A 20,557-nucleotide genomic window follows, 5' to 3' on the forward strand; every position below is an offset into this window, starting at 1 on the left:
GTCGGGGAACTAAGATCCCACACGCCGCGGGGCAACTAAGCCCTCACGCCACAACTAGAGAGCCCACATGCTGCTCTGCAGCCCGAGTGACACAAGTAGAGAGAAGCCTTCAAACTGCAACAAAGAGCCTGCATGCCACAACAAAAGGCCCCGCAGGCCGCAACTAAGACCCGATGTAGCCAAATAAATAAATAAATATTTTTTTAAAAGAGAGAAACAATTTGAACAAAGAAAGTTTAAATAATTAATCATTGAAACAGGACATTAGAGTAAAAGGATTGACAAATAAGTGGGTAACTAAGGGAAAAAGAGAACTCCAAAGAACACAGGAATCACAAATGTAGGTTACAGCCACTATTCTTATGGCTGAGGCACAGCACTCAAATAAGGAGCAAATGTGGAAGAGCCCCTTCCTCCCTTGGGATTGAGGTCTACACCTCGCGTGAGAGAGAGCAGCTGTGGCCAACTGGATGGCGAGGTGCCACACTAACGGGACATGCTAGGAATCTGGCAGCTGGAGAGCTGGGGGAGGACTTCCACAGGAATTGGAAATGGAAAAGTGACAGAGAACAATGAACGAAATCAAAAGCTTGTTGTTCAATAGATCAAAAGCTCAATGATACTGATAAACGTCTGTCCAGATTAGCCAAAAATAAATAGCAAAGGCACACATCACCAATATTAGGAATGAAAAAGGGGATATCACCACAGACTCTTCAGACAATAAAAAAAAGAGCATCTTTCATCAGCATCTTGTAATTTTCAGCATACAAGCTCTGTACATGTTTTGGTAAGTTTTTACCTGAGTATATTATTTTCTTTGGAACATTTGTGTTTTTAATTTCAGTTTCCACGTGTTCATAGTTAGTATATAGAGATGTGATTGATTTTTATATGCTGACATTGTATCCTGTGATCTTGCTGAACTCCCTTATTTAGTTTGAGGATTTTTTGGTTTCGTTTTTGTGGATTCCTCAGGATTTTCTATGTAGACAATCATGTCATCAGCAAATAGGGTCAGTTTTTTTTCCTTTTTTATAAATTTATTTACTTATTTTTTATTTTTGGCTGCGTTGGTTCTTCGTTGCTGTGCGCGGGCTTTCTCTAGTTGCAGTGAGCAAGGGCTACTTTTCATTGTGGTGCGTGGGCTTCTTACTGAGGTGGCTTCTTTTGTTGCGGAGCAGGGGCTCTAGGTGTGCGGGCTTCAGTAGTTGCGGCACGTGGTCTCAGTAGTTGTGGCGCACGGGCTTAGTGGCTTTGAGGCATGTGGGATCTTCCTGGGCCAGGGATGGAACCCTGCGTGTCCCATGCATTGGCAGGCAGATTCTTAAACACTGCACCACCAGGAAAGCCCCGTCAGTTTTATTTCTTCCTTTTCAATCTGTACGCTTTTTATTTTTATTGCTCTATTGCAGTGGTTAGAACTTTCAGAGTAGTGAGCGTGGACATTGTTTTAAGGGTAACTGGGATTTGTATTAATCAGATATGGTAAGATACGAAGATACGGAAATAACTGTTGTGATTGAAGAAGTTTTTTATACTCACATTCCCTAGCATGCCACGGAAGGGGGTCACACAGGGAAACCCTGGGGTTGGTGAGGAGGCAGAGAACAGGGGAAAATGTGGGCAAGGGGCTTTATTGTGGTTTCTTTGGGAAGGGATGGGCGAGGCAGGGTAAGAAAGTTTAGGATTGGCTAGCTTGAATTTCAGTGGGCTCTAGGGTAGGGCACGAGGATAGTGGCCCACTGTGTGAAAAGCCCAATAAAGGTGGCTGAAGGTACAGGCTCTGGATTTGTTGCTTTGCATTCGAAAGGCATGCTTGTGTGCAAGTTATTTACTAACTCTGGGAACTGGCCAGCCCTGGGAGGGGCAGTCTCCGTAGGAACAGCAAGGACCCACCCAGTGGTCAGAGGATCAGAATACAGGAAATAAGACACGATTAAAAGACAGCCTTGCCTTGTTCTCAATCTTAGGCAAACATTCGGTCTAAGTATGCTAATTGTAGGGTTTCTGTCATGCTCTTTATCAAGTTAAGTAGTTTCCCTCTATTCCAAAGTTGTTTTTATCATGAATGGATGTTAGATTTTGTCAAATACTTTTTCTCATCGATATGCTCATATACTTTTTCTTCTTTAGCATGTTAATACAGTGGATTACGTTGGTTGTGGATGAAGCAGTTTTGCAAACCTGGAATTAAATCCCCTTGGCCATGGTGTATAATTCTTTTTATACATTGTCAGATTCAATTTGTTAATATTTTGTTGAGGTTTTTTATGCCTAAGTTTGTGAGACATTAATTCTCCAGAAGCAATCTCATTTCTATATATTAACAATAAATACCAGTCTGTAGGTTTTCTTTACTTGTACTGTCTTCATCCGGTTTTGGTATCAAGAATACCAACAACAACAAACAATCCAAATAAATGTGACCTTAAGAGTCACCCAAACTACCCTCACATTGTTTGTTGAATTATGGCAGTGGCCATATTTTTATCCTGAGTTTTACTACCAGCAATTATTGTATTTATTGAGAACCTAACATTCTTGGTGTATTATGTTTATTTAATGCAGTACCTGATAATGCAATTCTCATTTTTTTTCCTACTTAAAAAATATCAATTCCTTGAGAAAAGGAGCCAGGGCTGTGCAAGGCTTATATGCTCAATTTATTTGTTATAACCAATCATGTGCCTGACTAGTAAAATGAGATTTACAATTAAATACAGTGACTTAACAACAAAGGGCTCAAAAATGAAAATCCAAACCAAACCAAACCAATTAAAAAACCAAAAGAGTAAGTTTCACAGGAATCTTAAAATCAAACTGAGTAATCCCCACACTGTGATTAAAGTTTAAAGTCTTTTTCCTTGCATGAAAATGAAATATGAATAATTACACAATTATAGACTATATTCAAAAATATATTAAGATTCATGATCTTCTAGTGATGAGTACACAAATACTGCTTTATTTGGCTGAATTATCTAACAATGTTATTAGCACTTTATGATAAGAACACGTAAGAGGGAAGAGATGGGAACATATGTATAACTGATTCACTTTGTTATAAAGCGGAAACTAACACACCATTGTAAAGCAATTATACTCCAATAAAGATGTTTAAAAAAAAAAAAACATCCCCCACACGATACTCTGCATTTTTCTGTTATTATGAGCAATTTTAGATATCCTCTTTTTTCCTTCCCCTTCCATAGACTGTTCATATGCCCTTATTATCTTGATATCATTCTGAGTCTTACATCCTTTTATTCTTGAAAATATACTACGTTGGCAGGCTTGAATTTTTGTACCAATAATGTTAAGTTTACTATTAACCACAAACCTGGCCAAATGCCTACTGCCTTTCAGAAGCTACCATATTTATCATTCATTCCAAGTGACTATTTTGGTTTTTATTTTCATTTATTTATACAGCACACCTAATTCTTCTAAGTGGTCAGTTAATAGTTTACAAAACCTAGACCAGATGAAATCCAGGAGTATTAAGGCTTTGAAGGTGTGTTTTAATTTAATTTTAAAAAGAATTAAGATTCCTTAAACTCTATAGCAGCATACCCATCCTTCCAAAAATTCCAAAACTCTGAAGGGCAGACAGAATTTTCTGTTACTACAAACATAAAAATCATTGCAGAGCTCACGAACATTTCAAATTATGAACAATGCAGACCTGGAACTGCCTTTCCATGGAGTTGTCCTCTTAAAGAGTTAGTTTTTCAGATATTTTTCTAGAGAGTAGTTTACTGGAGGTGAATAAAATGAATTCAGTGCTATACAAAATAGTAAAAATTTTTATTTACAAATTAATAAACTATAATAAACATGACCAAACAACAAAGAAAGTTATTGGCTTCTATTCATTATGGCTAGAAATATAAATTATTTAAACAAGTATCTAAATCTGCCTCCTGCTTCCAGATAAATTAATGTATTGCATATACATATTTTCAAGTTGTTCCTAACTCTTATTCAGACTTAAGACTTGGTCACTCCTCTATTTTTTACATAGAATTATAAACAGTCTTTAAAAAAAGCTAGCAGAGTAATAAATATAAAAATTTTATACATCCTATAATCTGGATTAATTATGATTAATCTGTGGAAATACACAGTACAAATCTATCAATCACACACAATTAGGTCTAACTGTTATATACAGAAAATAAATTTTACAACAGTCAGTTTTTACTCATATTCTTGAAAGGTATAGCACTATTCCCAATAAGTATTCCTTCCATCACTTCTGTATACTTTATACATTCTCAAACCAAAAAGAAACAACATACACCTATTTGACTTTTTGCTTTTTTCTTGCTTGAAACTGCTCTGTTTTGTTTTTTACAGATTTAATCAACATTGACAAGGCAGGATCAATGGATCTCTTGTGTGATTCCTTCTGAATTTCACTCTCTTTTTTCTTTATTGCCTGAGTAAGTTCTTGTTCTTTTTGTTCTCTCTGACGGGCTTTCTCCTCAAGGATTTTTTCCATAGCTTTTGTTTTCTTGAAATTAGGATCTGAAGGATCCAAATTGAACAAGTGGGAAGTATACATTGCCTGAAACCGTGCATCCTTAACATTGACCTGCAAATCCAAAAGGAAAACATAAATAAATAAAATTAGCAAACCAAAAGGCCCAGAAATGGGACCAAATTTCGAAAGTAAGTGAGTTGATTATATAAAATACAAACGTGGGCGTTTTGCATTGATTCATTAGAAAACTGTTCTCCCACAGATCTTCAATGGAGTTTTTGTTTGTTTGTTTTTTTGCGGTACGCGGGCCTCTCACTGTTGTGGCCTCTCCCGTTGCGGAGCACAGGCTCCGGATGCGCAGGCTCAGCGGCCATGGTTCACAGGCCCAGCCGCTCCTCGGCATGTGGGATCTTCCCGGACCGGGGCACGAACCCGTGTCCCCTGCATCGGCAGGCAGACTCTCAACCACAGCGCCACCAGAGAAGCCCTTCAAGGGAGTTTTAAGGTTTATTCCTGAACCGCAACGTGCAGGGCACACTGTTTTTCATCACACAACGACAATATCCTTGAAAGGGAACTATCCTAGTTTATGTATACAATGGCCTGGAACGACACCAGCCACTTAGACCGAGCGTCTGGAGAAGGGGAATGACCCCTGGAGTAGGCAGGCTCCTCCACGCTTACAGTGTGAAACCTCTTTCTGGCTGGGATAATTAAGCCGATAATTAAGCCAATGGTATCTCCTGCTGGAGTTTTGTGCAGTCATTGCATTCTGAGTACATTAAACTTTTTTTCAACCTTCGTGCTAAAATGAGCAGCTACTGAGGGCAATTCATACAGCAAAAGATTTAAAGATTAAAATGGGAAAGATGGCACCCCTGAGACCAAGATCCGGTCAGATACAAGCCCCGAATTTATCCTTTATCTTTCTACAAGAACACTGTGGTCCTACATGTTAAGAGTGTACCCTTAACTCCAGCCAGGTCTTCAAGTATTGCCAGGCACAGGGGTGACCAGCCAGAAAGGGAGCATGACTCACTGCCACCCATCATTCCCATGCGAAAAATGAGTCCACCCGGAGATGGACTGTAGAGTTACTTAGTTATAGTAAGGACAACAGACGTGATACCACCACCACCACCACCACGACACTCATGAAAAATGTTTTTATGCATGATGATTAGTGTGTGGAGACAGTTCTCAAAATAGAAGATCTGACTACAAATCATTCTTTGTTTTTAACTTTTCATAAGAAAATCAATTCACCAAAAAGTTCAGTGGAACAGTACACACATGGAGCTGACTTAACAGAAACCGGAGCTACACAGTGGTTTCAAAGTCCCTCTCCACGCTACTTAGAAGTTATCTGTACGCCCCTCTCAATTCTCTAAACAACTTCAAAATCTCTCCCATCTTCTTCTGGGTCTATTCTTCCATGCTAATGGATGGAAGTCATCAAATAGTTCCTGACAGCTGTTGTAGGTTTTCTGTACAGGGTTCAAACTCATGCATGGGGACTGTGTGGTCACTAGAAATATGTACTTAGCAAAAAGAGGGAAAAGAGGGAGCAACGGAAACAAGAAACAAAGCAATTAAAAAAGCATGGCCTACTGCACTGGCCTTTGCACACAGAATGTGACGCGATGTGACGTGAACCTGCTATTTCTCAGTCAGGCTTAATGATGCAGAACTTTCCCAGTGTGAGCATCACAGTGCATGTGATTCTAACACTAAAAGCTACATATTTTGGTGCAACATGGCTACCAAAATAGAAGCCAACTACATCACCTGGTGCTCAACCAAAGAAACACCCCATGGATGAACTGGCTGTGTTGGGCTGAAAGATGGTAGCTTTGGCTCCATGCTCAATTTTTTTTTTTTTTTTTTTTGCGGTACGCAGGCCTCTCACTGCTGTGGCCTCTCCCGTTGGGGAGCACAGGCTCCGGATGCACAGGCTCAATGGCCATGGCTCACGGGCCCAGCCGCTCTGCGGCATGTGGGATCTTCCTGGACCGGGGCACGAACCCGTGTCCCCTGCATCGGCAGGCGGACTCTCAACCACTGCGCCACCAGGGAAGCCCTAAGACGCTCAATTTTTATCTCCAGAGCTGACTTTAGATATAACACCAGCTTTAAGAAGATAATGACTATTGTCCCTGGTTACCTCAAAGTCATCCTCCAATAATTCCTTCTTCTTCATAAGCTGTTTTTTCTTCTTTTTGCTCAGATTCTGGTGCTCCACAATCTTGTTATAATTGAAGTGTTTCTTGCTCTCTTCCTCCTCATCCATCACAAGCAAAGCCATTTCAGCCTGTGGAGAGAAAAAAGAGTTCAAATATACAACAGTGCTTTTCTTTCCCTAAACAGGAGTATAGGGCACAGATATCCCCCCAGGAAAGGAGAACCGAGCCACCAATGCTCCGGGATAACACTTGTCATCCGTAAACTGATTGTGGATTACCAGAATTCAAAACGAAACCCAGAGATCTCTGTACAGTAATGGGTATAATTTTTAGAAGCAACATCACTGACAGCAGGAAGCTTTATCTAAAATCCAGACCATATTTCACCTAGTGTAACTGGTAGTAGGCTGTAGAAATAAGAGTTCTCAAGTCCCCCAAATAAAAATTTCTCATTTTCAGTTTGTTCTTTTTAAGCAGACACTAAATCTAGCAAACATGTAGTATTTTGTGATACAAACTAGACTTTCCAAACATGCTTTAGGAACAAGGAATTCCTTTTTTCTTTTGCTTTTTTTTGGCCTTTACTTCTTCAATGTTGACACATTTCTATGAAGGCAGGATCTTAATATTTGCTTCTGGAAACTAATATAATGCTTGTTTCTACTAAATAGGTATTTTCTACTGACCATGGGATTAAATGTAAACCTTCAAGAATCAAGTAAACAACCATGTACACTAGAGAAAATACAGAGTGTGCTATGAGATTCCTGTGAATCTTCCTCCATTACCACTTTAGACTGCTTTAATTATGTCTCCCTTCCACCACCAGTACCCGCAGTTGGCTTTCTTTTTAGAGCCATTTTCTACAAAAGAAAGGTTTTCTTTTGCTCCTTAACTCTGTGAACATTACTGCACATGCAGTAAAACATGCATTAAGATGCAGAGTTTAGGTGACCAGTCAGACTCCCTTCTAGACAGTGCTATGAACATCAGTCTTGTGAACATTGTTGACTCCAATTCCTGTCTCAGAAAAAATACATATTACTCTGTGCCATGGATCTTTGGAGGCACTGAAGCATAAAGTTCACTACACTTCCAAGAAAGACTAATTTTGTACACTAAATTTATGTTATTTTCAATAATAAAAAGAGAGAAATGAGCATTGAACAAGCCATAAAGCAAACCCTGTATTACAGGGTTTAAAACATGGCATTATTATTTTAAGGTTTTAATAGTACTATTTTTTTTTGTCTCAGTTATAGTGAGACCAAATTAAAACTTGAATTAAATTATTGAATTAAAACTTATGGCATTATTATTTTAAGGTTTTTATAGTACTATGTTTTTTTGGTCTCAGTTATAGTAAGGGTTTTGAATTAAATTGAATTAAAACTTATGGCATTATTATTTTAAGGTTTTAATAGTACTATATTTTTTTTGGTCTCAGTTATAGTAAGGGTTTTTAATAGTAAGATATTTTCCTCTTAATCACAAAGGGACATGCCTTGGGTTTGAGGTAAATTTTACCTTTGTACTAGCTGGATACTAGTTGGAGAAATTTGGTAAAAAGATGACATTTAAAAACTATGCTTGGGACTTCCCTGGTGGTGCAGTGGTTGGGAGTCCACCTGCCGACGCAGGCGACGCGGGTTCGTGCCCCCGTCCGGGAGGATCCCACGTGCCGCGGAGCAGCTGGGCCTGTAAGCCATGGCCACTGAGCCTGCATGTCCGGAGCCTGTGCTCCGCAATGGGAGAGGACTGTGTACCGCAAAAAACAAAAACAAAAAAAACTATGCTGCTGAAATTCTTATTTATAAATTCGTAACTAAAATAAGTTTTTTTTTTTTATTAGGGATACTGGAAACACATGGATAACTCCACTTGAACTGTACATATCAATTATCCACTAAGCATGTAACCATGACCATGTCTTACCTTTTGTCTTTCTAGTTCAGTTTGTTCCTCTGGAGATGTGCCATCTTTTGCAGATTTTGTTGATTTCTTCTTTTCTTTTATACCTGGCACAACAAACCAACATAGGAGGGTTAAAAATTATAAGACTATCACAGCAACAGTCTGTTTATACTATTTTATTTTAAAAATTTTGTTTATAACAAAAATGCAAGGTATCTATCAATAAATATATAGAAACTAAAGAAAGTAAAAAAATATTACTTAGATGACTATGGGTATGAATGGAATAATAATAGTCTGGAGGGGATAAGTAAATATTACAAAGAAGGAATTTCTTCTGAAAGTAATGTATAATTATATATACATCAGCTAAAAAAGAAAAATCATAAGATCATTTCAACAGATACAGAATAAGTACTTGATAAAATTCAACATCCACTCATGACAAAATATATACATTTAATAAAATTCTATTCAAGGAAATCTTTACAAAGATTAACAAGATAGATTTGATATACATGTAATACAGTGTGCTGAACTGTACTACAAAGTGAAAATAAAAACACTGTACTACATAATGAGAAAAATAGAACAGTTGGCTTAGTATGTAATAAAATGTAGCATCATACATCACTGGAAAAAGAAAGGATTATTCAATAACTGGTGCTAGGCAATTTGTTTTATTCTGCAAAAAAAAATTTGAGCTATAGATGCATCGCATAATTTACAGGAAAATAAAATGCAGATGTATTAAAGAGTTAAACATTAGGAAAAAAAACCCTATGAGAATATACAAGGGAACAGCTACCTGATCTTAAATAGAAGGAATGTTTTCTTAGCGTAAGAATAATAGGAGAAATCACAAAGGGAAAAAAAACAAAACACAGGTAATTTTAATATATAAACTCTTAAAACTCATCAGCAAAATGAAAAATTCATTTCTATAATGACAACTTGACGATAACTACCTGTAAGTAAAAGTTTAACAAAACTCTTTCTCTTTCTCTAAAGATAAATTTGATCTTTGTTTAACTTTCTGGTTCTATTATTATTAAACAAAATTACTCATGGGAAAGCTGGCTCCTGAGTAGAAAACTGACTATATTTTCAGGCACTCAGGGACTTCTGGAGAACACAAGGTGTTAGATGAGGCAGTAACACACGCAGTTAAGGGCACTTGACTCAGGAGCAGCTGGCCTGGGTTTAAATTCTGGCTCAACTACATTCTAGCTGCAGCAGTTTGTGCTTGTGTCCTTACCTGTAAAGTGGGGATTATAATACTTGCACCTACCTCCTAGGGTTATTGTGATGACTAAATACACTAAAAAATGTTAAGAGCTTAATGTCTGGCACATGGTGCTATAAACTGCTTGCTATCACTGTTATAATAGTCTGACTATACATATATAAGGTATCTTGGGTTCCTTGGTGATCAAGCAGATGCTTTGATTTTTCTTCCTTTTTTTGTCTGTTGGGAGGGGTTCAGGGAGAATTGGTGTCAAAGTATGAAGAACTACTCTGAAGAGTAAGAAGGTTCAGAATCCACAAAGACATGTTCTGTTACTCTCGAATGTTATTACACAATCTCAACCTTCTCTGAGCTGCTGGACACTGTCTTATTTGGATAAGTTGAGTTCTCTCCTTCCAAATGCAGAGAAACCAATGGTCTCTAAAGTATTAACAACAATTAATGCTTCTACAGCACTTACTAGGCACCAGAAAGTACTGCTGTTTTATTCCATTTTATACAGGAACTGCTTTAGTCCTCACAACAATGCTATGAGGTAGATTCTGTTATTTATTACAATCTTCACACTGTGGGTGAGGAAACTGAAACACAGAGAGGTTAAGCAATTTGTCTCAAGGTGAGTAAGTAAAGGAACCATGATTCAAACCCGAGCACTCCAGCTCAGGCTCTCTGTTAATCACCCATACTTCACCCCTTCGCTACCAAATGTCATTCTCCCTGGAAGAGCCACTTCCATTTAAAATGCATTTTGTTGTAAAATAATAAAGTAAAATTCACAGAACATATAATGATGGCTGAACAACCGCAGCTAATGGGGGATAACAGGAAGTAGAGAGAAGCTTTAGAAGCTGCTCCACGTGCACTAGCCCTGCTGCACTAAGGCAGCCCTGCCTAGCTGAGAGAACACACCTGCACATAAGTGTGGCCTCGTTCACCCCTCACTGCTACCAAGGCGTCTGTCTGCACTTTTAAGAAGAAATATCATTATATGTAGCCCTTCCCCTAAGTGAGATAGTGCTCCTATCTCAAATGTTTTTCAGGGAATGATGTATCTGCTTTAAGATTATAACCTTTTCTCTGTTGTAAGTATGTGCACGTATTTATACATATAAATATCATCAAGGGTCCATTTTCTTAGGGTCTGACTCCCACACCCTAAGTTTACCTCTGCTCTCTTAAGGCAATAGCTCCTTTTGAAGTGAATGGACAAGTGACACATGCAGAAGATCATTCTGTGGCAGGGGAAAAAAATCAGGCTGTATATGATTAATACATAAAGGAGATAAAGATCTTCACATACAGCTGTGGGAAATAATTTCAAAGAGCCCACAATGAACTGTTCCGGATTTTATAACAACCTGGTGAAAAGCCATAAAAATAAACTTGAAAGGAAGACTGCAGCAAGAGAGGAAAAAAATCTCCAAGATGGTCAGGGCTAAAAATGATATCCAATTTTAGTGTGATGAAAATTTCTTTGCTCATGAAGAATTTACTGTGTGCTACATTGAACTGTTTAGTCAGAAGATAAATAATGTGTAGAGACCCTTTCTGCACTGTTAACAAGATCATATTAGGTGGGCATATCTTTATTTTTTTAAAAAAAGCATTTAAAAAAAAAAGGCATTTTCCCTTTGGAAAGCTTTCAGACCTAATTTAGTGAAGAGTACTAGGGAAATGAAAGTCCCTGTTCTGAAACGTTATCTTTATTTTTCAGTGAATCTTTTGGCAAGTAAGAGTCCACATCTCCTGGGACTGTGGCAAAAAGGACATATAGATGATTCTAATAAGCTGAATATTAACAGAGACTTGAAATTGGGTGTTAGGGTTTTATAGTTAAGAAAAAAAAATCTGGGCTTCCCTGGTGGCACAGTGGTTGAGAGTCCGCCTGCTGATGCAGGGGACACGGGTTCGTGCCCCGGTCCGGGAAGATCCCACATGTCGCGGAGCGGCTGCGCCCGTGAGCCATGGCCACTGAGCCTGCGTGTCCGGAGCCTGTGCTCCGCAACGGGAGAGGCCACAACAGTGAGAGGCCCGCGTACCGCAAAAAAAACCCCGAAAACTAAACAAGCCTTACTGAGGCCACTATCCCTTTAAGCAAAAAAAGGTAACAATACATCCATGGAAAAAGATGTGCTGCAAACAATTGATCTGTAAAAGGAGTAGCTGTTAAAGAAATTCCATTTTCCATTACTTGTAATGTCAGAGAATTGTTCCCATAAAAAAGTTCTTCCAGAGTGTTCAGTTGAGAGCTTCTTGTGAGAGAGCAGTTAAGAGAGTTCACTGGAGGGCAGACTGCTCTCCATACTGAACAGACAGGAGTGGTAAGCCCCCTAGCAATTTACTCTTTAGCAGCAAGTTCCTGCACCCAAGATCACTTGTCCATCATCAGATAATCTTCCTCTGGACCGAGGCATTCTGGCTTTGCTTGGAAAGCTAGCAAGTCCTTGTGTCCAGCTCTTATACATATGGATCCTGGCTCTGGCTTTGGTCTTTACACAACGCACTTGTAGAGTTACAAAAAGTAAAAGGGAGCCATTAGGATTCAGGTTCTATCATCTACAACTGGCCCTTGTGCAATTCAACCACGTTTTCAGTTCACTCCTCTATAAAGTGGGCTAAAGTTTGGATTAGAGGACAGAATGCATATAAGAGCATTTGTAAACTGTAAAACTACATATGAGCAGTATACTGTAAGCACCCAGCATACTGGCTGAATGAATCAAATATGTGTGCCTTATTATTAGATTTTCATGGTGGTTTATCAAATATCTAAAGTTGTCAAGACAAAGGATACATTCTAATAGGGTATATTTAACATGTGATGTACTTTATTTCACTCCTACTTCTTCAAAAACAAAATCTTATCAAACAGTTTATGCAATTAGCACTAAGCGAATTTCTCCAATACTTCATTTCTACAAGAAAAAATAACTTTTAACTCATTCTAGAAATACATTTTCAAAACTCTCATCTAATACTGAGTTTGCAGTTTAAAAAAAAAATTATAGCAAATTTACAGTGTAGGGGGTAAAAACTTAAAAGGAAAAATTAGAAAAGATTTCTAGTACTCATATTGGCTCCTAACCCAAGCCAAACACCAGGTCTGGCATCAGTAACTGAACTCAATTTCTCCATATTTTGAAGAGCGTGTAAGTTTAGCTCTGGGATTGCCTAGGGCAAAGGTATCCTGGCTTAAAATGTCTCTGTCCTGCTCAACCATGGAGCTGAACTATACACCCTTCCAAACACTAATGCTTTTCCCTCCTATTTCACGGCGGTTCCTTCTGTTTCATAAACTTTCCCCCTACCTTCCAGGTAGTACCTTCTCCAGGAGGACAGAGTACCTTACGCAGCCTCCTGACTTCAGAGCCCAAACCTGCACCTCCCTCTCTTACCAATGCTTTCTACCCCTTGTTCCACGGTTTGAAATACTATTTAGAGGCTACCGATTCCTAAGTCGGAATCTAGGAGTTATGCTAAATGCCTTCCTTATCCAAATAAAAAGATCGGCAAGTCCACCTCCAAAATATATCTAGAATCCCATTTACTTTTCTCCTTCCAATTCCATTACCGTCGTGCTGTCTACACCAACCATCACCTCTAGACCTCTACAAAAGCCTGGTCTCTCAGCTCTCACCAATGCCTTTCTTCAATCTGTTCTCTTTGCAGGACCCACAGTAGTATGTTAAAATGCATACCACATCACGTCACATCCTTGCTTTAAGACCCTTCACCGGCTTCCCACTGTCAATAGAGTAAAATCCAAATTTGTCACCGTGACACAAGGCCCTGCAGGGTCAATCCTGTGTCCCAGCAGGGCCTTATACCAAACTGCCCCTCTAACCATGCTCCAGCCACACTGGTATCTTTCCATTTCTCTGACACCAGTTCTTTCTCACCTCATAGCTGTTCTACCCATTTTCCTCTCATTTGCAATGCTCTTCCCCCAACTCTCTCTGCCTGACTCCTTCTCATTCTGCAGGTCTCAGCTCAAACGTCACCATCTCAGAGAAGCCTGCTTTGCCGACCCTATATGAAGAAAGCTACTCTCCTTCTTCCTCCCAGTTATATGCTCTGTATTACCCTATTTATTAGTTCCTTTAAAACAGTGATCATATTTGCATAATATTCTTATTTGTTTACCTGTTTAGCATGTCTTCCCTAAAACTATAATCTACTTAAAGGATGTAACTTAGCTTCTATTATTAGTGCTGTATCTCTAGCCTAGCAGAGTGCTCGGCACCTGGTAGGCACTCAAAAATATTTATTGATAGAATGAATAAACATGTCAAGATACCATTTTTTAGTCCTAACTTTATCTAAAAAAAAAAAAAAATTCACTCTTTTGTTTTTCTTTTTCCTTAAAGCCCTTAAGCCCAGATATAAATAATTATTCCTAGAAAGTATGCTGAAATCAAAAGTATATCGAAAGCAAGCAAACGTAATCTGCATTTCCCTTGGAACTTTGGATACTAACTTTAGGGAAAACTATTCACAATTTAAATGTGCTGATTCCAAGAAACAAGCTACCCAAGCCACCAAGCTATTTAAATTACTCTTTGAATCCTACCCCGAGTTCTGCAGTTTGACCAGATTTCACATGCCAAATGAAGCACTTTGGAATGAGAACAAGGAAACTATAATGCTTCGCATTTCTCTGTTATAAACTTGGTTTCCTGAAATCGGAGGATAAGGCTAAAATCCATCATCTTCTAGAAATGACTGCTCAGGTATGATAAAAAGCAGAATATGCTAAGTTTCCATTTCCCTTTCCAATTCCTAAGAATCTCACATCCTATAATAGACTTTATTCATCTTGATCTCCTTTTCATCAATAGAATGTCAGTGATAAAAGGCTATAACAACCAAGAAATAATTTTGAGCAATTTTGACTTTCCTGCTGAGAACTATTCTGGCCCACTAGTCACAAGGGACAAGAAGCAGGGAAACTTCATAAAATCCTTCTCTTTACAATGCCAGCTTGGAGTTGCTCCAGCAACAAGCCTTTGGGGTTCATGTGTGTGGTATGCAGAGCAGGGGGAAGCAAAATGCATGAGAACAAATGGAAAATGCTTACAGTGGTCCTGCACTGACTTGTCCAAGTATGGCCTGAACCTTACCACACACTTTTATACACACACACAATTTATACATACCAAAAAGGTAAGAATGAAAGCATTCAGGAAAGAATGACTGGTGCATGCGCAATGGAAACAAAGTTCCCTGGATATAGGAAATCAGATACCTGATAGTTTAGGGATTCAAGGAAAAAGGGGAGGAAGCTGGCTTTCAGCTACAATGAAGCTCATAATGAAGCAGAATAAATGAAAAGGGGATAAAATGAAACATAGATGCTTTTGTCTGTTTGAGCCGAAAAGCTTTCATACTACGAATGAAACCCTGTTTCACACATGTAAATCATGTAAAAATTAAAAAAAATCATACACATATCCACAAATATATAAACAAATTTATTCCATGCTTTCAATTCTTCATAGTCTGTGCAAAGAGAGACGTAGAATGGATGTGTTATAATAAAGCAGTGAAGGCACTCAAAAATATGACTTCCTTTTTTTCCTCATCCTTTTATAGTCAATCTGTCTATAAGGATATTTCCCAGAAAGGCAATCTCCAGTAAACTGTTAAATTAATATTACCCAAAGTTTCCTATATTGAAATTATTTCTTGTATGTACAGGGGGCATGCTGACCCCTCCTGATCCGATCAATGGTTACATTCCATAGGACAAACTTGCTTATAAGCCACTAGGGAGCTATACAAATTCTAGGAATTTTATTTTTTATTTTTTTATTTTTTTAGTGAAACAAAGTGTTTATCAGAAGGAAAAAGAGTATGTGTGAATAGGCACACACAGGCGGACTTTAGATTCCAAGTGAAAACTACAAATATGGGCTGGCTTACCTATTTTTTTAGCTTCTTCGGCAAAGTATGGGTCATTCATATCAACATCAGAGGGAACTTCATCTTCACTGGCCTCTTCAGCAAGAGCCTTAAAGTTGAATATAAAAATACATACAGTTTATTATAAGGACCAAAATATACAAGCGTCAAGAAAAACCAAAAAAAAAAAAAAAAAAGAAAAACCATACTTCTTTTAAATCAAGCAGTTCAATTTAAAATTAAAATAGTTTTTTAAATGGATCAGTTTATAAAATAACTCCTGAGTAACTCTTTTGTTTGTTCAACAAATACTTATGGAATACTTAGTAAATGCAGGAACTATGTAGGGCTTTTGAGAGAAATGAGTTATCAGATACATGGTTTTTGTCTTCAAAAATTTTACAATCTATTAAAAGAAGTTATAGACACATAAACAGACATATATATAGTAATAGTAATAGTAATTCAAGATAGGAAGTGCCAAAGAGACAAAAATAAAATACAGACATTCAAGGAGAAGAATACTTTGAGATGGGTGATCAGTGAAGAGAGGTGGCCTGCCTCATCTCTCACGAAACTAAGAAATGGCAGTGATTATCAATAGCTTGAAGTACTGCATTGTGGGTTATCTTTTAAATCATTAAAGCAATTCATCTGCTGGTTATTTAAAGAAAATGATAATGAACTTACCGTTCTCATCACCCAACTTCAACAATTACCTTGTTTTATCTATAATCCACTCATGAAAACTTTTGTGCTATTTTTAAGCACATCTGTTGGTTACATTTTCCCTAATCAAATCTGAACAGTTTACTAAATTAGTATATTTAAATTTTAAAAATCAAGTCTATAAAATACACAGAACATATGCAAACTGAGATCAGACTAACCAGATTGAGTTTATCCCCAGGAATCTAAAACATGAGTCGTTTCAACAAAAACATTTAGAATGCACATTGCTAAACATCATCCTACATGCTGAAGAAGACCCACCAAGCTCTAAAAAATATTCATTTTGATATTACTATCCTTTTAAGAACAAGGGCTTCTAAGAACTTTTTCACCAAACTATTATAACCAATTCATCAGTAATATGATGTTTCTAACAAAGATTATGAAATACTTATACAGCTAACCACATATTTATTCACATTTTTTAAACTGTTTTTTAGATCTAAATTATAGTATATCAACTATGGCGTATAAACATATTCATTTCTTTAGTAATAATTTCTCAATATCAAATTGAAGTCACGAAGAGGAAAAGGGGAAAAAGTATTTTTAACTTGAATTCTTGAAACTCTTCTATATGTGAAGAACCTGGGGAGGTGGAAGAGATCTGCTGGAATCACCAAGTCCAGTATAGAGCTGAGTCTAGAACAAACTGGGCACTCAACTGATGTATTTTTGATATTATTGATAAAATGAGTCCAGTCTAAGCCCAATGAAGGGAAAGCGTTAAAGCAGAAGATAATCTCAAAGCACCAAATGAAAATCAAAGACAATAGCTGCTAAAGATCTCAGAAAAGAATGACTACTTTATTGACCCCATAAAGACTCATTTGTAAGTCTTCCAATAAACTGATGGCTTAATAACTTGTGGAATTATTCCACTTAAAAGATATTTTACTGCCTGAGAGAGGCAGCATATCAATGGGGGCAGGGCTCTTACCTCATTTCCTCATTTTACTATCCATTTCCAAAAACACTGAGTATAACAGGAGTTCAAAACTCACTCCATTGCATCATTCAATTTTGTAGCCCTCTTTCAATATTGCAGCTCTTGTACCAAAAGCACAAGCTTACATCATACGGAGAGAAACAACACAATACAGTAGCAAGAGCACTGGAGCAAGAGATCTGGTTTCTGGTCTCAGCTTGGCCATTAACAAGCTGTGTATCCTCAGACGAATCACTTAATTTTCTACAACTATAAAACGTCAGGGTTGGACGAAAACTAATCATTTAAGATTCCTAAAAGTTGTAAAATTCTGTGATTAGTGATACCATCTTAAGACAATAAATGCATTGCTAGAATGCTGCATTTCGTTGACAAGATAGAGTACTCTTATTGGCAAAAACCCTAAGTGGTCTCTGCTATTACTAAGGACTCTAACTCTGGAAAGATGTTATCCCTGAATGATAGGAGTCAAATCAGATTTTTCACAGACAACATATTAGCACAGAGAAAATATCTCTGATAAAGGAATCTAATGACAATATGATGTTAAAAGATCTATACAATAAAATAATACTGAAAAGTGAAAAACGCAGCTTGAGAAACGGAAATACAAAGAAAAAATTTCATTCATGTTGAAAATTTCTCTATGTATACATCCTCAAGTAAAAATGTCTGTATGTACCTCTCTTCCTCAAAAACACAGAATAGAATCAAACTGTCTTACATCTAGAAATCGACTAAACTATGCATTTATTTAGGTAGCACATAAATGTAAAATATTAGAGCAAGGCAGTTAGGTTAAATGATACAGGCTTCGTGTATCATTATGCAGCCTTGCAGAAAACACTTCACCCACTGCAGTGAGTGGTCACATTATGAGATACTAGATGCCAAGCACCTGGTACCTTCTGATACTTAGTGGTTGCTCAATAATTATTCGGAATTATTCAGTCATGATTATCACTGATACCTTTTGTTTCTTTTTCAGTCTTTTTTTCTCTTTCTTCTTCTCTAAAAATTGTTCCCATGGGGTCAGTTTATCCTTTCCTTCCAATTTGTTTTTGACCATCTCTTCTGCACTTTCTTTAAGGCCTAAGAGAAAACACAGATAAGTTAGTTTAAAAGCTTCATTCACTGAAAAATGCAATTTACCAAAAAGGTTAATTTACATGTATTTACTAGAGTAACAAGATAAAATGCAACACTACAATGTCTCAGAGTAATGTAGTATCAATCTATATCAAAGCTATTTCCCAACAACAAATGACAATAAACCTAACCAAACTGAAATGAACAAACCAACTCAGCAAATAAATATATGGTCAAGCTACTAAAGAAAACTCCTTTATTTAAGCTCAAAATTCACTTCTCTGTACTTAATTGAATTGCTTGAGACACTAAGAAAAATTCTGGAACAAAATCTTCTCAGGATATGACTACTAATTAATCTTGGGTAACAAAAGGTAAGTGGTCTTTAACATAATTATTTCTACTTGCTTCTTTGCCCAAGTAAAAGACTGTATTCCCTGGAAACTACAAGTGACTAACAAAAATTGATTAGTAAGGCAATCCCTGTTGAAATGCCCCAGGAAGAAAGAATTCCTGTAATTTCTCCTCAAGAACTCACTCTGTGAATCCACAACTTTAAGATCAAAAGGAGTATCAAGTTCAGATTCCACCTTGTATGTTTAAGTTCTTTCAATGATGTTATTCTATCTTGTAGTTATCTCTCAAGGTCCTTGTTCATTATATTCTGCAGTTCCTGATTCATGTGTCTAGGTGGCTTATGAAACAACTAGAGTGGGGTGAGAAGAAAGAAAAGGCCCCAAGGCTCATCTATCAGTTCATGAAGACCTCATTACTGTCAAAGTAAAGGAAACGTGACCACTGTGTTATCCCCTTTGATAATACAGATGTTTGTTTTACTCTGTAGTGTTTTGGGGAGGTCATGGTTGGGTTTGGGGAGAGGGAGTTTTAACATTTAGAGGACACAAAATCCATTAAAAAATTAATGGAATGAATCTAGAGACAAGGTCAACCCAGATTATCTTTCCAGATACATTCTAAATTCTAAGAAAGTGAAAACCATCCTAAGGATATAATAATTCCCCTTTCCCCAGATGAGTATACTGAGACTGAGAACGTTCAGCAACTTGCCTAAGAACACACAACTAGGAAGCCATACAGCTACAATTTTAACTCCTAACTGTCCTCTATACTATTACCAGATACATGTGAAATGCTGGTTTGATATAAAATAAAGAAACGTATAGCCCACGAATAAAATCTAAAGTTTTGGGCCTCAGGTTCCTTATCTGCAAAATGAGGTTAGTCTGGATCAGAAGCATGCAAATCCCTCCTCCCGCATACACCTTTTTTCTCCTAAAAGAAAATATTTGGTAGAAGTCCAAATATACAAAACAGCTAAAAGTGGTGCTTTGGGTCCTGAGCCCCAAAGAATAGCAAAAACAGCTGGAACAGATGATCTATAAGGTCCCCTCTTTGGCTCTTAAGCCAAGACTTAATCTCTAAATTTCTGTAAGTTAAAAAAGTATTAAGGTATATGCATACTCAAGGTTATGTAGATTTGTTTTCATGACATACTGCTGGTATGCCTGATTTATGGGATACTCTCTGATTTACGGGATGCCAAATCAGAAACACAACTCTCAATTCAAAAACGTTTCTTATAAGAAAAACACAATCACTTTACTAAACAGTTTTCAGGAGAAATGTGAACTGTATAAAACATGTCCAGATCTCTGACTGAATCAACAGATACACAGCACCTTAGGAAATGTAAACTTGGATCCTCAATTGGGAGAAAGAAGCAAATCCTGACAAAACAAGTTGAGTTCGAACAGCAAAATAAAACAATTTATATATTATGCCTGTGGGTCAGCACACAGTCCAGTCTCAAATTCTAAATGCACAGTATTGTGTTATTAAATATGATGTTTAAATAATAATCCTTAAGGTATTCTAATTTCCTCATATATTAAGAAAGATTTTATTACTCCAAAATACTAAATTAAGTAATATATTTAGAGTGTTTTTTCCCCCCGCCAAAATGTATTCTCTGGTTAATTTTAATCCTTGAAACTTAAACTCTGCTTCTATCTTGGCATGATGCTAAGAAA

The 20,557-nt window shown here is 37.3% G+C and overlaps 1 protein-coding gene across 1 annotated transcript in view; it reads right to left on the reverse strand.

Annotated features, from left to right (window-relative positions):
- Positions 1–3,503: 3,503 nt before the first annotated feature.
- Positions 3,504–20,557, reverse strand: part of ESF1 (ESF1 nucleolar pre-rRNA processing protein homolog) — a 58,505-nt gene continuing 41,451 nt past the window's right edge. Inside the window, exons 10-14 of the mRNA XM_060031251.1 lie at positions 18,388–18,509; positions 15,758–15,845; positions 8,608–8,690; positions 6,654–6,800; positions 3,504–4,600 (exon numbers count right to left, since the gene is read on the reverse strand). Coding sequence (XP_059887234.1) covers positions 4,307–4,600; positions 6,654–6,800; positions 8,608–8,690; positions 15,758–15,845; positions 18,388–18,509 — 734 coding nt within the window. The 3' untranslated portion in view covers positions 3,504–4,306. The remainder of the gene's footprint in view (positions 4,601–6,653; positions 6,801–8,607; positions 8,691–15,757; positions 15,846–18,387; positions 18,510–20,557) is intronic.

The sequence above is a fragment of the Delphinus delphis genome, chromosome 15 (genome assembly GCF_949987515.2).
Source record: "Delphinus delphis chromosome 15, mDelDel1.2, whole genome shotgun sequence".
NCBI lineage: Eukaryota > Metazoa > Chordata > Mammalia > Artiodactyla > Delphinidae > Delphinus > Delphinus delphis.